Here is an 18,203-nt window from a genome sequence, read left to right as displayed (position 1 = left end):
TCATCAAATTCTGTAGTCAGTGGGTCTCATGTGCCAAGATCAGATTTTATTGTTTATAGCCAATGGCCATCACATTACAGTATGAGCATAAATCACATAGCTACAAAGCGAAAGACATTTAATGCATTTCATGTTTTAAAATTTTGGACATTGTAGATTTGTCCTGGTTTGGTGTATGTGCCAAGAGATGAGGTATTGAGAAATCAGTGGAGAATTAGCAGGCTTTGAATTGTGAATCTTTGGGATTCCTGAATTCTATCCCCTAAACAGCTTTTAAAACTTGCATTGTGTTAGGACTATCCACCTGCAGTAAATCAGATGAACCATATCTGTTCATGCTCACAAGAAGTAGCCATTACAAAGTCTGGAATGAGATAGCTCATAAAGTTAATGCCAGCAGCTACCGGTAGCTGTCAATTATTCAATAAGTGATAATCAGAATTGACTAGAACAACTATTCTGCTACATGAATGAACTTGTTAATCACTTAAAGTACAGTAGTTTGTTTTGAGTCCTTTGTGAATATGGAAACAGGTTTCATGTTCCTTCTCCAAACACAATGCTGCCACCTATTGCTAATTCTAAAATGAGAAGAGTTGCATGCCCCTTCCTGGACTGGCTGCTCAGTAAAAGTATTTAGCTTTACCTTCTGAGTGTTCATTAGGCACAAGAGTTCAAAAAAATATTTAAAAACAGATATCATATATTGTTTCTTACCTGATGCTAATGTACTACTGTAATATTTCAGATTACATTGATTAGTTTCATAAATCTGGTGTTAAAAAGTCTTTATAGATTTGCCACTGTTATATAAATCACTTTTGTCCAGAGGTTTTTTAAATGTACAGTTTTTGGAAATCTAATTAACCTGCTGGTATAAAACAAACAAACGCTGAAAAATATGTAGGTCAAAAAATATTGTTGCAGTAAGAAAGCATTGTGAATATAGGACATTATGAAAAGGAAAGAATTTTATTATCTTTCATAAGTGATATCCATATGACCTTACAGTATCCTAATTCCAGCTGTCTTAACCTTGGCTTGAGATACTTTATAGCAGTGAGAGTGGTTTCACTGTCATCTGGGTGACAGAGCCTTAATACAGTGGTACCTCGGGTTAAGAACTTAATTCGTTCTGTAGCCTTATCAGCTACTAAGGGTCCTTTAAGTTGCGCCCAGGCAGGACAGAGACAGTCAAAAATGACACCGGGGGTTGAATTCAGAGAAGGAATTTAAATTCTTATTAATAAGAGACTCAAGGTGATCAGAAACCTCTCTCCACAGTTCCAGAGTCTTTACCTGAAACCGTTCTTAACCTGAGGCGTGCTTTCGCTAATGGGGCCTCCCGCTGCCACTGGCACGCGATTTCCATTCTTATCCTGGGGCAAAGTTCCTAACCTGGATCAACCACTTCCTGGTTAGCGGAGTTTGTAACCCAAAGCGTCTGTAACCCGAGGTACCACTGTATGTGCACTTAACAGGAAGAAAGGTTTTTTCTTCTCCAATGTGTAAGAACTGGTCCAGCAGTAAAATTTCTGTATCTTTGTCCTTCTTTAGCAGAGTCATAATTTCACAATTGGGGAATAAATTTCAAATTTGTCCAGATTTCTAAGTAATTCTTAACTTCATTCCACAATTTGACATAATTGTCCTTAAACAAATTTAAATTCTTAGACGTCAAGTTGACACCAAGGTATTTCACTTTCTTAACAAATGACAAACCAGTAATTCATGGATTACTTCCAATGCCCTGGGGGCACTGGACTCAGGGTCTTGTGAAGTCAACACAAGGTCATCTGCAAAGGCTTTAAGTTTATATTGCTTCTTCCCTACAGTCACACCTTTTACTCCCTCATCTTTCCTAATCATATCGAGTAAAACCTCCAGGACCGATATGAAAAGTAAAGGGGAGAGGGGACACCCTTGTCTTGTTCCTTTTCAATTCTAATTTCTTCTGATGCCATATTATTTACAATAATCTTAGCTTTTTGTTCCCTTAAAATTCTGCCAGCACTCACACCTATTTTGTTTTACTGTATGTCTGTTTCAGCAGCGATATCATAAATGCCAGTTTTTGTAAGTTTGCAAATATAAGCAGCACTTTTAACTTTTCACGGTTGGAATTTGGAAAAAAGTGAGGCTTCTATTCAGGCCAATATGGTAGTAGATTGGAAACTGAATGTAACTGTTGCCACAGCAGTAATATCTAATTAAGATGTTGGGGGATTTTGGCTTTAAGCATCCTACAGGAAGTTGTATTGATTTCATTGGAGCTCTACTTTGGGGTTGGGAATGGTAAACATACAGCACCATAGCCAGACAGCAGGTGGCGCTAGGGGGACACAGGTGGCACTGTGGGTTAAACCACTGAGCCTAGGGCTTGCTGATCAGAAGGTCAGTGGTTTGAATCCCTGCAACGGGGTGAGCTCCTGTTGCTCAATCCCAGCTCCTGCCAACCTAGCAGTTCGAAAGCACGTCAAAGTGCAAGTAGATAAATAGGTACTGCTCCAGCGGGAAGGTAAATGGCGTTTCCATGCGCTGCTCTGGTTCACCAGAAGCGGCTTTGTCATGCTGGCCACAAGACCTGGAAGCTGTACGCCGGCTCCCTCAGCCAATAATGCGAGATGAGCGCCGCAACCCCAGAGTTGGTCAGGGGTCCCTTTACCTTTAAAAGGGTGCTAGTACTGAAAAGCCCCAGAAAAAAGCACTGACTGTAGGTAGCAGATAAAACTGCAAAAGGCCTTTGGGATGTTCTGAACACATTCTGTGTTGTAAATACAATTAGATTGGGTTATGATGGTCGAAAAATATGAAATGTTGTACACTTGGGAAACCTAACGTAAGAAGGAAGACAATAGATGTTGTATTAACCATCCTATATTGATAGTGAAGGAGGGTGTTAACAAGATTCATTTGCTTGTTGGAGAAAAAAATATAACTATTTCTTTTGTTTAGTAATAGATCATAAAAGAAGAAAAAGATGAATGTTAAGAATGAGACTATTTGAAGAAAAGCACTTTCTGCACTCCAGATTTACAAGGAAAATTTTGCTGAGCCGAGGAAACAAAAAGTCATAAGCAACAGAACATCTGTGAAAACAACAGAGGATTCCTGAAGCCTCGAAATGCCACCTTGGACTCAGCAGATGTGAAAGGAAACATTTCACACTTTGCTAGGATGTGCTGCTGCCGAACTGTGAAGAATGCATACATTGTACTAAAGCTGCTCTTTCTTCTATTGCCAATCATCTTTTCAAGGCTTGGAAGTAATATTTTCCTATTGACTCTCACATGATTTTTTTTATTTGCATGTATTCAGTGATTATGCACAAATATGTAATCTGCTTTGCCTATTTAAAGAGTCATCATCATCATCACAGTGGTGAATATTATGTTAATCAATTCTGCTTTCCCCCAGAATTAAAATTGCTCACCTATTACTTTCATACAAGGGTTAGTGTAATATGTTTGCACATAGTTTATGGAAAGCTATCTTCTATAAAAAAAAAAATTCACTGTTTATTAGTGAAATGAAAAGCTATTTATAACAAGGCCTTATGTTGTGTACATATATTGTCTTTGAAATATTTGTGATTAGATATATTGCTTGTAAAGGACAAAATTACATAATTTATTTAGTATATTCTACTGTAAACTATAGTTTTATTGACAAAAAATAAAGTATTTTGTTCTCAAAACAAGTGTTGCAGATAATACTGATGCATTATCTTCTTGAGCAAATCCCATAGCTCGCAAGAAGTATTTTCTTGACGCCTTGTGTGTGACAATAGATGATGACTACATTGAACTGGAACCAGCTGCCCACAGACATGGAGAGGAAGGCAAGAAGGATATGTTGACATCAGAGCATAACAAAACCTTAATGCCTGCAGGTTGTAATTTGCATCTAATGTTTTGATGTTTTCTTTGATTAGAAAATTGTCTCAAAGAAACTAGGAAGAGATTGAATGGCCTCTAAGGGTTGCTTTTGCCTCACCCACCCCCATTTTCTTTCTTCCAGTAAGTTTTGGCTGTCACTATTTGCCACACACCAAACTACAGAAACAGTGATAAAAGAGCAAAAAGCACAGACACCCCCTGCGATGAAAGACCCTGGCTTCGGTCTTCTTTATTCTACTTCTCACTTATTAAAAGAACAGGGATGGTCTGGGGTAAACCGAGCCTCCCCCCCCCCCCCATTGCTCCCCTTAGCCTTTCTGTATTCCCTCATGCACTCGAGGGTTTTATTCTATTTCCTCTTCTTTTATACAAAAGAGAGTCCTCTTCCAGCACAACCGTGGCCAGGTAAAGTTCAGGGCTGTATCTGAGACTATCCCTTGTGTCCACAGTATAGGGAGTTCTGCCTCTAAGAATCCCTTTCTGTAAAAGTTTGCCCCTTCCCTAAGGTAACTTTATGACACCCTGGGTCTGTCTGCCTGGCTCGCCCTCTTGCTGCACCCCAAAGACACAAACTAACAGTTCCACTCTTGAAGGAAATGGGAGGGAAGAAGGCAAAGGAAGATCAGCTGGAAATGCTGTCCTTTTAATGGGTGTCCTCATGAATGAGTTTCGTGTACCTTGGCTGGAAAATAACACAGACGCTTTTCTGATTGGCACTTTAACACTGGAAATTTTATTTCTCAAGAACGTAATGGCTGCTTTAAGGTATTCTTGTTGTACAAGCCTAGTTTCAACGGTAATAACCTTGTTACTCATGTACTAAATAACCTTGCTACAGCTGGTTCCCCTTTCACTAGAGAAATGCCCCTTTCAATGGGTTTTGTGATCGGAGGTTTTTATGGCCACACTTCGCAAGACGAAGCGGCAGCCATAGAAAACCTTGTCGTCTTGCAAGGCAACCTCCGATCGCAAAACCTATTTGTTAAGCGAAAAATTTGTCTTACAAGGCATTCGTCTAGCGAGGCACCACTGTACTGTTTTTGGGGGACAGAGGATGGGCTGGTGTGGAGGACTCCCTGGTCCTGAATGAGGTAACTGCGCAGGTCAGTTCTGTGTCCAGGGCAGCTGTCTATCAGCTCCATCTGGTACGCAGGATGAGACCCTCCCTGCCCGCAGACTATCTTGCCAGAGTGGTGCATGCTCTGGTTATGTCCCGCTTGGATTACTGCAATGCGCTCGACGTGGGGCTACCTTTGAAGGTGACTCGGAAACTGCAACTAATCCAGAATGCGGCAGCTAGACTGGTGACTGGGAGCGGCCGCCGAGACCACATAACACCGGTCTTGAAAGATCTACATTGGCTCCCAGTACGTTTCCGAGCACAATTTAAAGTGTTGGTGCTGACCTTTAAAGCCCTAAATGGCCTTGGTCCAGTATACCTGAAGGAGCGTCTCCACCCCCATCATTCACCCCACTGAGGTCCAGCTCCGAGGGCCTTCTGGTGGTTCCCTCACTACGAGAAGCAGGCAGAGGGCCTTCTCAGTAGTGGCGCCTGCCCTGTGAAACGCCCTCCCATCAGATGTCAGATACATTTAGAAGCAAAATAAAAAAAATTCCTACAGTAGCACCTTAAAGACCAAGTAAGTTTTTATTTTGGTATGAGCTTTCGTGTGCATGCACACTTCTTCAGATACACTACTACACAGTGTACAGATACACTTCTTCAGATACACTAGTGTATCTGAAGAAGTGTGCATGCACACTTCGACTCAGACCAACACGGCTACCTACCTGTAACTATACATTTAGAAGACATCTGAAGGCAGCCCTGTTAAGGGAAGTTTTTAATGTGTGACATTTTAATGTATTTTTAATCTTTGTTGGAAGCCACCCAGAATGGCTGGGGAGACCCAGCCAGATGGGCGGGGTACAAATAATATAATATTATTACAAATAATAATAATAATAATAATAATTAATTAGAGGCTGCTTTTCTCCTGATTCACCGGCATAGAAACACTGGTGTCAATCGTGGGCTGCTGTGTGCTCAACCCAGGGGCAGCCAGGATTCCTAGCTATTTCTAGAGAGACCTAGAACTGGACAGACTTCTGCTAAGGCGCTGGAAGAGACAGAGGGCGAGAGGAAGAAGCCCGAAGCGGCGCCTCGCCCGCTTCTCCAGCAGCAGCAAGCAAGCAAGCAAGGATCGGGGCCCGGCTCTGCCCGGGGGTAAGGGCCGGCCAGCCGCCGCCGCCGCCGCCCCGCTCCGTCGCCAGGGGGCAGCAGAGCCTCGCCGCGCCCAGAGCCCGAGTCTTCTGCGCGCCGCCTTAGGATCTCATGTGGCGGCCGGGCCCGGCCTGCGCTCTGCTCTTCTCCCGGGTCGCGGCCCGGGGCCGGCGGGGAGGCGCCGGCGGGCGCTGGAAGGGACGGGAGGAGGCCGCGGCGGCGGTGGCGCCTCCTCTCCAGAGAAGCGACTGCGGCTTCGCTCTCCTCCCGGGCCGGCCGGTGAGTGCTCGGCCTCGGCCTGGGAGGGAAGGCGGGCGGGCGGGCGGCTCCTTCGCGGGCGCGGAGGGGGCGATGGCGGAGGCCCCTGCAGACAAGGCCGGGGAGCGGCGCAGGGCCTCCGGCGAGCCCGGCCCACGGAGCTTCTCCCTCGCAGCCGGGCCCAGAAAGGCCGCCCCGCCCGGGTGGCGCAGCCGAGGAACCCGCCGCCCGGCCTCCTTCTGCCGCGGCGTCTCGTGGCGAGAGAAGCCTCCTGGGCCGCTCCCGGCGGGGCTGAGGGTGGCGGCGGGGCTCGGGGGGCCTTCTGCGCCCGGCGGCGTCTCTCCTTGGGCCCAGAAACGGCGCCGGGATCCTCCGCTGGCAGGTTGGGTTGGGTTGGGTCGGACCGGGAAAGGACAGGCCGGCCGCTGCCTGGTGTGTTGGGGGGGGGCAGGGAAAAGGGACTCAGGGACTCACCTGGAGTCCCGCTGGAAACGAGCGAAGAGAGCTCGTCCTCCGCCCTCCCTCGCTGCGGGATTGGGCTCCTTGGCCCTTCAAAATGGAAAAAGACTCACTAAGATCAAAACACTCAAGCCTGGCACCTCTGCCCTTCCATTCCCCGGCGGGGAAATAGATAATGCTAAACAGAGGGGTTAATATATGGACAAAGCGGGAAATGAACTCGGGACACTAAATCAACCAGGCTGAAAGAAGTAGGGAGAAGGAATGGGCTTGCTTCTGGAACAGCACGGAAGTAGTTCTCTTTAAGGACTTGAAATACAAATGAAGCTACTCCTGGTCAGAGGACTATATATATATATATGCGTGTGTGTGTGTGTGTGTGTGTGTGTGTGTTTGTTTGTTTGTTATTTAAAGCATTTATAATCCAGCTTTCATCCGAGGTTCCCATGGCAGAAATATACACAGTCCTAACCACAAAATAAAACAGCGTAAAACAAAATGTAGCAGTATCCCCTCAGAGAGAAGGATACAACCCTGAAAGTTGTGCTGCTTGCGCTTAGTCTTCTGCTGAACAACATGATTTCCCACAAAAGTACTTAAAACTTATTTCTTCACAGGATGTGCAGCCGCATTGTTTATATGGCGTTCTCATAGTCAAAGCCAAGAGTGCTCAACTGCAATGCATAAGAAGTGCAGGAACTCAAATTGACAAAAGGTAAGTTGTATATAGAATTGGCCACCTGGCAACTCGGGGAATTTCCCAAACAGAGATCAATATTGAGGACAGAAACAGTCACCTCACATTCGGAAGAACGAAACCAAAGCCATGCGCATGGGATTGCATTGGGGTGTTAGTTGGTAACGTTGAATCATTTTAAGTGAATAATAGTGCCATTGCATATGCAACAAATCTATCTTAAACTGCCACAGCATCCAGCACTTTCACGCATAACCAGACCTTTGTTTTTCTTCTTTTGTAGCTGTTCCTGTTGGACTAGGATTGCCTTGTTGACTCTCAGTATGGTGGAGACAGGCTTGTTTAACTAATTCATGTAGAAAGAGAATGGAAGAGCTGCAAGCTTTCAGTTCCTCCAGATAACCTCTACTAGAACAGTTGCATCAGCCCACTTCTTAACATTAGTCAATAAAACATGTAAACACCAAGAGAGAGAAATATCAGTAGCCACTAGCAGTGTAAAGAGCAGTATGCGCTCACTGATTAAGAGGTGAAGAGGATCCATTTCCAAGCAACTGCCTGTTCTCCAACACTCATTGTGTTGCCAACTTATGGGTGGTTCTTGCATTTGGAAAGTGGCACTCCCTCTTCCCTACATCCCAAGCATTTCTGATGTGGGAATAGGCAGGTTGTGGTTGTCTTCCACATGATCTTGCTTGTTCAAATGTTACCAGAGCAGACTGGGATGGAGCCACAGTTTAGACAAAACCACGGGGCATGCATATTGTGGAAACTGGGCTTAGGCCTCAAACAGGAGTCCAGGAAGCCTAACTACATCCTTAGGGTGTAAACCACTGGAAAACGACACAAGCTTTACTAAAATGAATAGAAACTTCCATTAGTACTTTTGCTATGAAAATATCGTAAGAATAAAGAGGGGAAGGATTCTTTCAAATTAAGCCAGATATCATATAGGCCTGGGCAATACCTGATTTTCATCATGATAGATCACCAGCTAACCATCATGGTATGCTGCTATATCTTGATGTCTGAAATAAAGATGGGTGCCTGGGCTATGGAGGGGGGATGCTTTTTGCTGTGCGATCTCTGTGCTGTTTCTTAAAGCGCTGGGTGGTCCTTACTGGTGATGTCTGCCTCCTGGCACTGTTCTGCCATTGGCTGAGATGAGCTGCGGGGAAGCAACCGGAGAGGCCAGGCAGGGAGTGGGACTCCATGGTTCAGGGGTGACGCTGAGGCTGGCACTGTTCTGCCACTGGAGGGAACAGGGAGGGAAAATGGTGCCCAAAGGCCAGCCAGCCAGAGGGAGACCACTGTGATGGAACCAGTGTCCAAATGGCAGTGAAGCCTGCTGTCAAGTTTGGTAACAAACTCAAGAGAGGGCCAAACATATAGAGAAGAAACAAAAATGGGCAAGATAGACAAATCAATGTCTAAATGTATGCAGATGTAATCAATTAATTGACTAACAGTGCAAACCCAACCATATCTATTCAAAAGCAAGTCATAATAAATTCAGTGGGCTTCCTTCCAGAGAAGTGGGGTCAGAATTGTAGCCTAAAGTTCTTTAATCAGAGGATTGTCTAATGAATGGAAGTTGCAGTGTGTGGTGAATAAAATCTCTGGGCTATAAATACCTAATTTTTCTTATTTATTGCAACTTCAGAAATGGTTCCTACACTAGTATGTGTCAGTAACAAACACCTTCAAATTGCTGTGTTCTTTTCTGGGATCTCTTGTTTTGCACTGATAATATTTTCATTTAATGATATAAAATTTGAGTAACTCTTTCTTTACCTGACTTTTACAGCTCAATAGATGAAACTACGTATGAAAAACTTGCTGAAGAAACCCTGGAGTCATTAACAGATTTCTTTGAGGAGCTGGCAGACAAGCCCTTTGCTCCTCAAGATTATGATGTCTCATTTTCGGTATAGTATTTTATTTTATTGTTTATTTTTACAGGTGTTTTTGCTATAGTCTCAACTTCTCTTTAGACACTACCATAAATAATTTCTGGCTATAAGAAAGCTTCTAAATTCTTCGACATCAGCAAAGATAGGGGATCACATTGTTTTATATACAAGATTTACTCTATACAAAAAAACGGCTAGGTACAGGAACAGTTTTTTCCCTTCTCGGTAGTGGCACCCGCCCTGTGGAACGCCCTCCCAGCAGATGTCAAGGCAATAAGTAACTATTCTACTTCCCTGTTTAGGGAAGTTTTTAATGTTTGATGCTGTACTGTTTTTAATATTCAGTTGGAAGCCGCCCAGACTGGCTGGGGAAACCCAGCCAGATGGGTGGGGTATAAATAATAAATTATTATTATTATTATTATTATTATTATTATTATTATTATTGTGCCATCAAATTGTTAAATTCATAGTTGTGTAGCGGAAGGGGAAGCCAGTTATGGGTGGGGTTTGCTGTGCTATTGTATTGTACGTGGAACAATGTTTGTATAAGGTACGTTTACATTGCAATGTAGCCAAAGCAAAATTCCAAGTATGTTGGTACTTGGCCAATAAATAATAATAATAATAATAATAATAATAATTATCATCATTATTTAGAATTCTAGTTGTTCTTTAAGGTAGTGTTCCTTGAGCTATTAAACCCTAAGACTTGGGACTCACTTTTTCTAATTCAGCTGTCTCGGTGTGGTTTTGATGCATGCTTTAGGTAAAGGCTTGCCAACCAAGTGTATGTCTTTGTCTGCATGCACACACATGATAATGCCAAGATTGCAGGGTTGATCCCTGTATGAGACTCCTGCATATTCCTGCACTGCAGGGGGGGGGGGTTGGACTGGATTATCAGAGAGTCCCTTCCAACCCTGTACTTCTATGATTTTAAACATTTCTTTTCTTTCCCTGCAGTTTAAGAAACTCTGTTCTCATAAGGAGCTAGTAGAATGGTAGGACCACAAGGTGGCACAACCGGAAAATAGCTGAAACCAGTTTCAGCTCGCTTGTGATAGATAAAAGCTTATATAAAAATTACTGTAATTCTATCCAAAGGAATCTGTAATAGCAATGTTTCTAGTAGCATTTAGGAATCCGTGTGTGACTGTTCCCTCACCTGTCCTGGGAGCTTACCTTGATTTATTTAACATTCATTAGTACAGTAAATAGGATGCGGGTGGCACTGTGGTGTAAACCACAGAGCCTAGGGCTTGCCGATCGGAAGGTCGGCGGTTTGAATCCCCGTGACAGGGTGAGCTCCCATTGCTCGGTCCCAGTTCCTGCCAACCTAGCAGTTCAAAAGCACATCAACATGCAACTAGATGAATAGGTACAACTCCGGCGGGAAGGTAAACGGCATTTCCATGCGCTGCTCTGGTTTTGCCACATGACCTGGAAAAACTGCGGACAAACATCAGCTCCCTCGGCCAGTAAAGCGAGATGAGCGCGCAACCCCAGAGTCTTAATTGTTTGGGGTCCTTTACCTTTACCTTCTAGTACATCAAATACTTTTTCTCATGTGTGTGATATAAAATTAAAAACTACAAATGAGCATTTGTTTAATTATCTCTAAAAACTTCATGGTCTCAGCAGTGTTTCTATAAACATGTGGCACAGACAAACACCATATGCTATGAAATGATGTCAAATGCTTGTGTGTGGTTTGCACATTTTTCAAATTAGAAGTAATGTGTTGATGGGTTAGGTCTATTTACAATACAATGTACAGTATCTAGCATGATATTGGTAATACAGTAACAACTGTTTGGGAATGTGTTATATGATATAGCTGTCGGGAAAAGCATCTTGGAGTGCTGCATTTGCTATGAAATAACGTAAAATCTGGAAAGCGTTCAGTTGACATTGATGTAGTTTACCATTTTGTTTATTTTATAAACACATTTCCAAGCTACTGTTTGGCCCTAAAAAGGACTTCAGTAACAGCTCAAAGTAAAATCAATTTAAGGACAGTAAAGCCCAGAACAAGATAAAACAGTCAAAGCGTAGTTGACAAGGGAGACCGTGCCCAATCATACTAAAACCTTGGTATAGTCTAAACAAAGTCTGAGCTTAAAAGGGAGGCAGGCAGCCAAGCCCAATTTAACCATGCAAGAGTGTGTAAGGATAATAAGTGTGGTGATTTAATATCTGAATTTATTATTATCTCAGGAGCCTGAGTGGTGCAGGTTCAGTCAAGAACTGTGGAAGCAGGGCCCATGCTTTTCAAAACTGAATTGCATTGCACATTTGGGGACACATTCTTGAGGCAACCTCCTAGGAACGCAGCTGCAGTCCTGTGTGCTGCCCCTTCCTCCTCTTAGCTGGAGCCGATCCCATAGGAATGCATTCGGAATGGATTAATTCGTTCTGGGGCCTTTTTTAAAAAAATGCACTTTAAAGGCCGGCAGGAGGCAGCGATGGGCCCGATCAGGCCCTATGGCCGGATTGGCAGGTAGGGAGGCCGGTGGCTGCGGCGGCGATGGGCCCGATCTGGCCCTATGGAGGGGCCGCAGGAGGTAGCGCGAGTGGTGGGAGGCCAGCGAGGTAGCGCAGGATCGGGCCCCCGTCGGCTCCGCTGCCACCGCTGCTGCGAAGCCGGCCTCCTGCCGGCCTTGCACGGGATCAGGCCCTCGCCGGCTCCGCTACTGCCGCCGCCACGAGCCCTCTGCTGCTCGGGGGCTGTAAAGCCAAGCACAGGAGCCACGGTTGCGAGAGGCGGGCTTTTCTTGCTGTCAAGCAAGCGACGCCACTTTTCTCGCTAGCAAGCTTGCTGTTGCAAGGGGGCGTGGTGGCAGGCAGATGCTACCACCACCCACCCCCCTCGCATGTTGCTGTCGGTGGCCCGGCAAAGGGGGAGGAAGGGACAGCCCAAAAGCACTGCTTTGGGGCTGTCCCTTCCTCCGCCCTTGTTGCTGTTGGCGGCCCCTTCCTCCCCCTTGCTGCGTGCAGCAGGAAACAGGCTCTCGGGCACTTCCTAGACAGCGAGCTGGGAACTCTCCTCCCGGCTCGCTGTCACAGAAGCGGCCCGAGAGCCCAAGCAGCTGAGAGCCGGTTTCCCGCTGCGGGCGGCTCTTGCCTTTGCTCCAAAAGACGCATTGACTTTTCCCCTTCCTTCTTATGGAGCAAAAAATACGGTACATAAATATATTGCAAGTGCTTATAGATAGCTTGTTTTGTTTTCTCCCCCCCCCTCCCTTATTTATTCTGTAGTCCGGAGTATTAACAGTTAAATTGGGTGGAAGCATGGGAACATATGTGATCAACAAACAGACACCAAACAAACAGATATGGCTGTCATCTCCAAGCAGGTAAGCAAATGTCTGTTTGTTAGAATGTTCTGGAAATTTTACAATTGAACTAAAAGATCTCCCACCTCAGCTTTATTAGTTGCATGCACTTTAGAAACCTCAGAATGGCTTGTATGGATTTCCCAGTCAGTCAATATCAGATGCTGCTTAGGTGATACAGGATGTGATTATTTCCCCCCACAGCCCCTTGGGAACTATTTGTATGACTTTCTCTATTTTGCAGTGCTAGTCATTGAACTTAGGCTTTTGGTCAGTGAGTGACACCCTCTGATGCACCGTCCATTGGGAGCACTGATCCTGCACTGTGTTTCTGGAATGCTGAATGAGCAAGCAGGAGCTGAGCTGACAGATACCATATTGTTGTGCAGTGAAGAGCAGACAATGCTTTAAATGAATAAATAAAATATTAAAACATGCCCAAGCCAGTGTTAGGATGTGGAAAATTAGAGTATTCATTTACTTTCTAGTTCTAGAATGTTACAGAAAATGACAACATATTTTCTGACTATCCCACTGCTGTTTAATTGAGGTTAATTCAGGTGGGCCATTGTGAGGATCGGACCATCAGGAATGAATGAAACCTACAGCAAGTGTCCCGTTTTAGCATAGAGCTCCTCTGGTGGCTGCGGGGTGTCAGGGCTAGCAGGGAAGGCACCAAGGCAGTGCTCTTTTGGACCAGCAGAATAGCTAACTCTCTGAAGGCCAGGAGCTGCCAGGGGGCTGCATTTTTTCATCTCTAGCTGGTGCCCCAGAACTTTAGCGGCACGTATGTTAGAAGTTTTGAAGCCGAGTCCAACCTTTTAGAAATAGATTGATTTTTCTTTGCCCTAATTCACCTCATGCCAACCAGTTGCCTTTCACCCACACCATACATTGTGTGGTATTGTGTGGTAACTGAATGCAAATAGCTGTGGGAGTTCCGGGTGCCCCTTTCCAGCATGCACACCCTTCCTTCTGTCATATTTGGTTGATATTTAAATGTTGTTGTTATTAATTGAATTTATATACCGCCATATACCAGGAGGTCTCATGGCAGTTCACACAACAAAATCAAAATATAAAACCACAATATATATAATCAAAATAAAAACAACAGCCCAATAACACAGATACCCCCCAAAAAGGGCATAGGGTGTCATGTTCTCAGTCATGTTCTTGTTTGTTCTTTCACAGTGGCCCGAAGCGTTATGACTGGACTGGAAAAAACTGGGTTTATTCTCATGATGGAATCTCTCTTCATGAACTACTTGCAATGGAATTTTCTGTTGCATTAGAAACCAAATTAGACTTATCAGCTCTAGCACATGCTGGAAGAAAATATTCTTGATAATATCTATTGCAAAGAATTCAAAGACTTTGAACTTTGACACATGGTCTTCCCCTTTTTTGTAAATGTGTTAATTCAATTTTAAATTCTGCAGGATGTCTATAGTAAACTCACTTCTACTCTGCAACAATGTGAAAGCAACCCCCCCCCCCCGCATCATGGTTTCTTTATGTGTTCAGGTATTTTTCCATCCTCTTGTTTGGATTGCAGACACAGCCATTGCTGTCCAGCCTTTTAGCTAGAGTTAAGGAGGGCATTTGGATGTCCTATTGAGGACAACTATTGTACTAAGCTCTCTCTTGGCTGCATTCAGGGATAACTGTTTTTCTAAACTGCATTATTCTCCGTAGCTAAAGATTTAAATCACATTGATAATGTTGAAAACCATTTCTGCAAAATGGTAGGATACTTGTAGGATTGTGATATTTATATTAGGCTTGCAAGCCCAGTGCAATACCTGTAAGAGTAGAAAATCTGTTCTTTTTTTCCCCTTTTCTTTTTTGTCAATAATTTTAATTAATTTTCAATTACAAAACTCCAAAGCAAACCTCATTATATGCATGCTGAATCGTAATAACAATCAAATAACCAATTATATAACTTGGATGGCCTCCCGCTTGCTGGATTACAGTTTCAGTAAAAGAAATAATGCTTCCAAAGTCATATTTATTCCAGTTGTATCTTAATCATAGTCCCTTGTTCAACAGCTGCAATGTTTGTGACTTCCATTCGTATTAACATATTCAGTAATTTATTAATCCACAAGTAAATATATTCCTTCATCCTGCGTGTAATAATTATTTGTCCATATTTTTTCTTCGCAAAAAGTTCTGTATTGATCCAGTCATTCTCCTCTCAATTATGATTACAATATATGTGCTTCAGCCTAGGGAAAGATTTAACTGGAACCCCGCCAGAGCTATAACGAGTCTCCAATTTCCCTTTCTTTGTCCATACAGATAAAGATGGCGCCCTGCCAAAGTCGTGGTGCATCTCCAAAATCCAATTTCTCTTACATTCCAAGATAACAACCTTCTCTTCTTCTGACCAAATACTGTATTGGCCTGAATATAAGCCTCACTTTCCCCCAAATTCCAACCGTGAAAAGTTAAAGTGTGGCTTACATTCTCAACCTTACAGTATGCAGCCAGGAGCTTGGGGCAAACCGGTGCCCGGAAGGGGAAAGGCCCCCGACAACGCAGTGCGGCTTAAAAAGTTAAGTTCAGTCAAAATCAACCATGAGGTGTGGTGCTCATTTCCGCTTTCCAGCCGAGGATGTCAGTGTTTGTTCGCAGACAGCTTTTCCAGGTCATGTGGCTAGCAGGACTAAACTACCGGCACAGATCCTGCTAGGTTGGCAGGAGCTGGGACAAAGCAAAGAGAGCTCACCCTGTCACACGGATTTGAACTGCCGACCTTATGATTGGCAAGCCCAAGAAGCTCAGTGGTTTAAACCCCAGTGCCACCTCACCTGCCTTACATGAGTCCCAAGTTCTTTCTACTAGTACAAAGTCATCAACATTGTCTAATCAGGCAGTTTGCACAGAATAATTGTGTTGGTTCTTACCTGCAGCTACTCATAGTTGAAGAATGAATGGAAGTTTGAAAGTGGACACAGGTAAAACTTAAATCACAATGGGTAGCTAGCAGGGTAGAGTTGGCTGCTCTTGAGAGCACCTGGTTTCCCCCCGTTATCCTTGTGGTCCTTCTGTATCCATCACTGACCAGTGCTTTCAAGCTGTAGCAATAGTGTGTACAGAATTAAAAAACATGCTTAGCTTATGAAACACATGACCTCCCTCAAATTCTCACCTGACCACAGTGACCTTTGAAGACTCTGAACTTTGCAAACCTATTTGATCCACACCACATGGATTAATGTGTGAATTGAAATATAATAAACCTTCAAATTTAGCAAATTTTATGATGCAGTTCTTTTAAAAACTTACCAGAATGTAAAAATGTGCATTTTAGGCTACTGTACATTCATATTATTTATATCAATAGGAGGGCTAGGCGATATCTGGTTTTCAATATTGTGATATATCACTCGCTAAAAATTGCAATATACCAATATAACATGATTTCTGAAGTAAGGGCTATGTAGAGGCATTGGCTGGCTTCAAGGTTTTCCCACATTGTGATTTTTGCTTAGTGCACACATACTCACCTTGATTTGCAATATATTCCCTAGTCAAAAATTATGAAACCAATAACATGATAGGGACTTCAAACCAGTTTTGAACAATATATCACCCAGTCATAAAGCAAGTACATTTAGATAAATAAGCATGCATATTTTAAACAAGTACATTTGGATGAAATGGGTTTATGTATTTCCCCACATATATACTGTATATATATTTTAAAATCACACATAATGCAGAAACAGCACGGAATTAAATGAATGAGCACATGAAATGGATTGCTGTAATTCCCTTCTCCAAGCATTGTTCCCACTTAGACTGCTTAAAGTAGCAATGCAGAAGACAAATCTTGACTACAGAAAATAAATAATAGCCTAAATCACTACATAGGCCTTGAGAGGTTAATATACTGTAGCTTGTGCTATAGAAATTCGATTTAGAAAAATTAAGTAATTTTGAGGCATTAAGATTTGAATTTATTAAAAGGCAATGCCTGATCTACTGATGTCTTCCTGCAGCAAAATCACTAGGTCAGGCATTGCCTTTTAATAAATTCAAATCTTAATAAAATCTCTCCAAACAGGATCTTTTTAACTGCTGTGTTTAGGTTCAGAGTTCAACTATTCTGCAAACTATTTTTACTTAGTATTGTTAGTACTCCAATAATGTCCATTCTTGTCGTACATTTAAACTCCCTGCACAGGGCAAAGTTCAGTAATGGAACAGCATGTTTTGCCTTCCACCCCACAGCTGTTGTAAAGCACACTGCTCAGGAGATATGAACTATACATCAATCTTGAAAATACTAGAAAAACTAAAACTACAGACAAAGCCTAATTTAGGGCAGCTTGGATTTTCAGAAGACATTTGGCAGCTCTGGCTAGTGACAACTCTCAGTCTGAAAATGGAACTACGCTTCTAACTATTTTTAGAGATTATAAACTATGCCAATTCTGCTCAGCTCTTCTCAAGAGTGCTCTCTCCAAGCATGCAAAAATAAAACGAGGAAAGAAAAGGGAAGAACCAATGAGAATAGCTTTTAAAAATAAAGTTTTGATGGACAGGTCTGGCTTTTAATCACTGAATTATTTTCTTGGAGCACTCCAGCCACAGAAATTTGGAGGGGGTTATAAACTGTTTTCCACATGGATCTGTTCTCGTCCCCTGTGCAAGTCAATTGAGATCTCCATTCTACCTCCCAAAATGCTGAACCTCACATTCCCAAGTGACTATTGGAATAAGAGTGCCCTTTGCACGGGGTTTGTGTTGTGTGTGGGTGTTTTCGTTTTTTACATTTAGCCAATCTTTCCTGGGGCTCAATGGTATTTCTTCCCACCACCCTCTTTCTCCTTTGCAAGGCATTGTGGAGACCTCTCCCAGGAGATGAGGCTGTATCACACAAACTCTTCTTTGGCGATCACTCGTAGCCGAGTAAGATTGTCTTCCATAAACACAGTTTTAATAATGGGTCCGTAAGTGACTGTGGAGGCCAATTCTGGATCTGCACGTCCTTCCACAGTGGAGACATTGGTTTCCGGGCAGGAATTGATCACTGCGTGGATTTGCCAAGCGTGCCTTCCTCTTAGCGCGTTTCTCCCTTGCGTCCTGAGATCGAGTGTCTTCAAAGCCGATGACACCTTTGATAAAGGCTGTTCTCTAACTGGAGCACTCGCAGGCCAGGGTTTCCCAGTTGTCAGTATTTATACTACTGTACATTGTTTTAGATTTACCTTGAGACAGTCTTTAAACCTTTTTTGTTGACCACCAGCATTACGCTTTCCATTTTAAAGTTTGGAATAGAGTAGTTGCTTTGGAAGACAATCATCAGGCATCCGCACAGCATGACCAGTCCAACAAAGTTGATGTTGAAGAATCATTGCTTCAACACTGGGCTTGCATGTTCCTATGACCCCTGTGAGT

General features: G+C 43.4%; 2 protein-coding genes across 5 annotated transcripts in view; one reads left to right on the top strand and one right to left on the bottom strand.

Annotated features, from left to right (window-relative positions):
- The window catches only part of PIP5K1B (phosphatidylinositol-4-phosphate 5-kinase type 1 beta), a 93,816-nt gene extending 78,898 nt beyond the window's left edge, over positions 1-14,918 (top strand). For 3 of the 4 annotated variants that reach the window (XM_035099695.3, XM_088652774.1, XM_088652775.1), the window contains one exon: positions 2,956-3,697. In XM_035099695.3, the coding sequence (XP_034955586.2) occupies positions 2,956-2,958 (3 nt within the window). In that variant the 3' untranslated portion in view covers positions 2,959-3,697. Of the gene's footprint in view, positions 1-2,955; positions 3,698-12,711; positions 12,810-13,982 lie in introns of those variants that run through there. The other variant, XM_088652776.1, reaches the window with a different exon arrangement.
- KLF9 (KLF transcription factor 9) overlaps positions 1-18,203 on the bottom strand; it is a 619,671-nt gene that overhangs the window by 126,384 nt on the left and 475,084 nt on the right. The window lies entirely within an intron of this gene.

The sequence above is a fragment of the Zootoca vivipara genome, chromosome 10 (assembly GCF_965207765.1).
Source record: "Zootoca vivipara chromosome 10, rZooViv2.hap1.1, whole genome shotgun sequence".
NCBI classification, from domain to species: domain Eukaryota; kingdom Metazoa; phylum Chordata; class Lepidosauria; order Squamata; family Lacertidae; genus Zootoca; species Zootoca vivipara.
The sequence above is the reverse complement of the archived record's forward strand: the minus strand, read 5'-3'. Positions and strand labels throughout refer to the sequence as shown.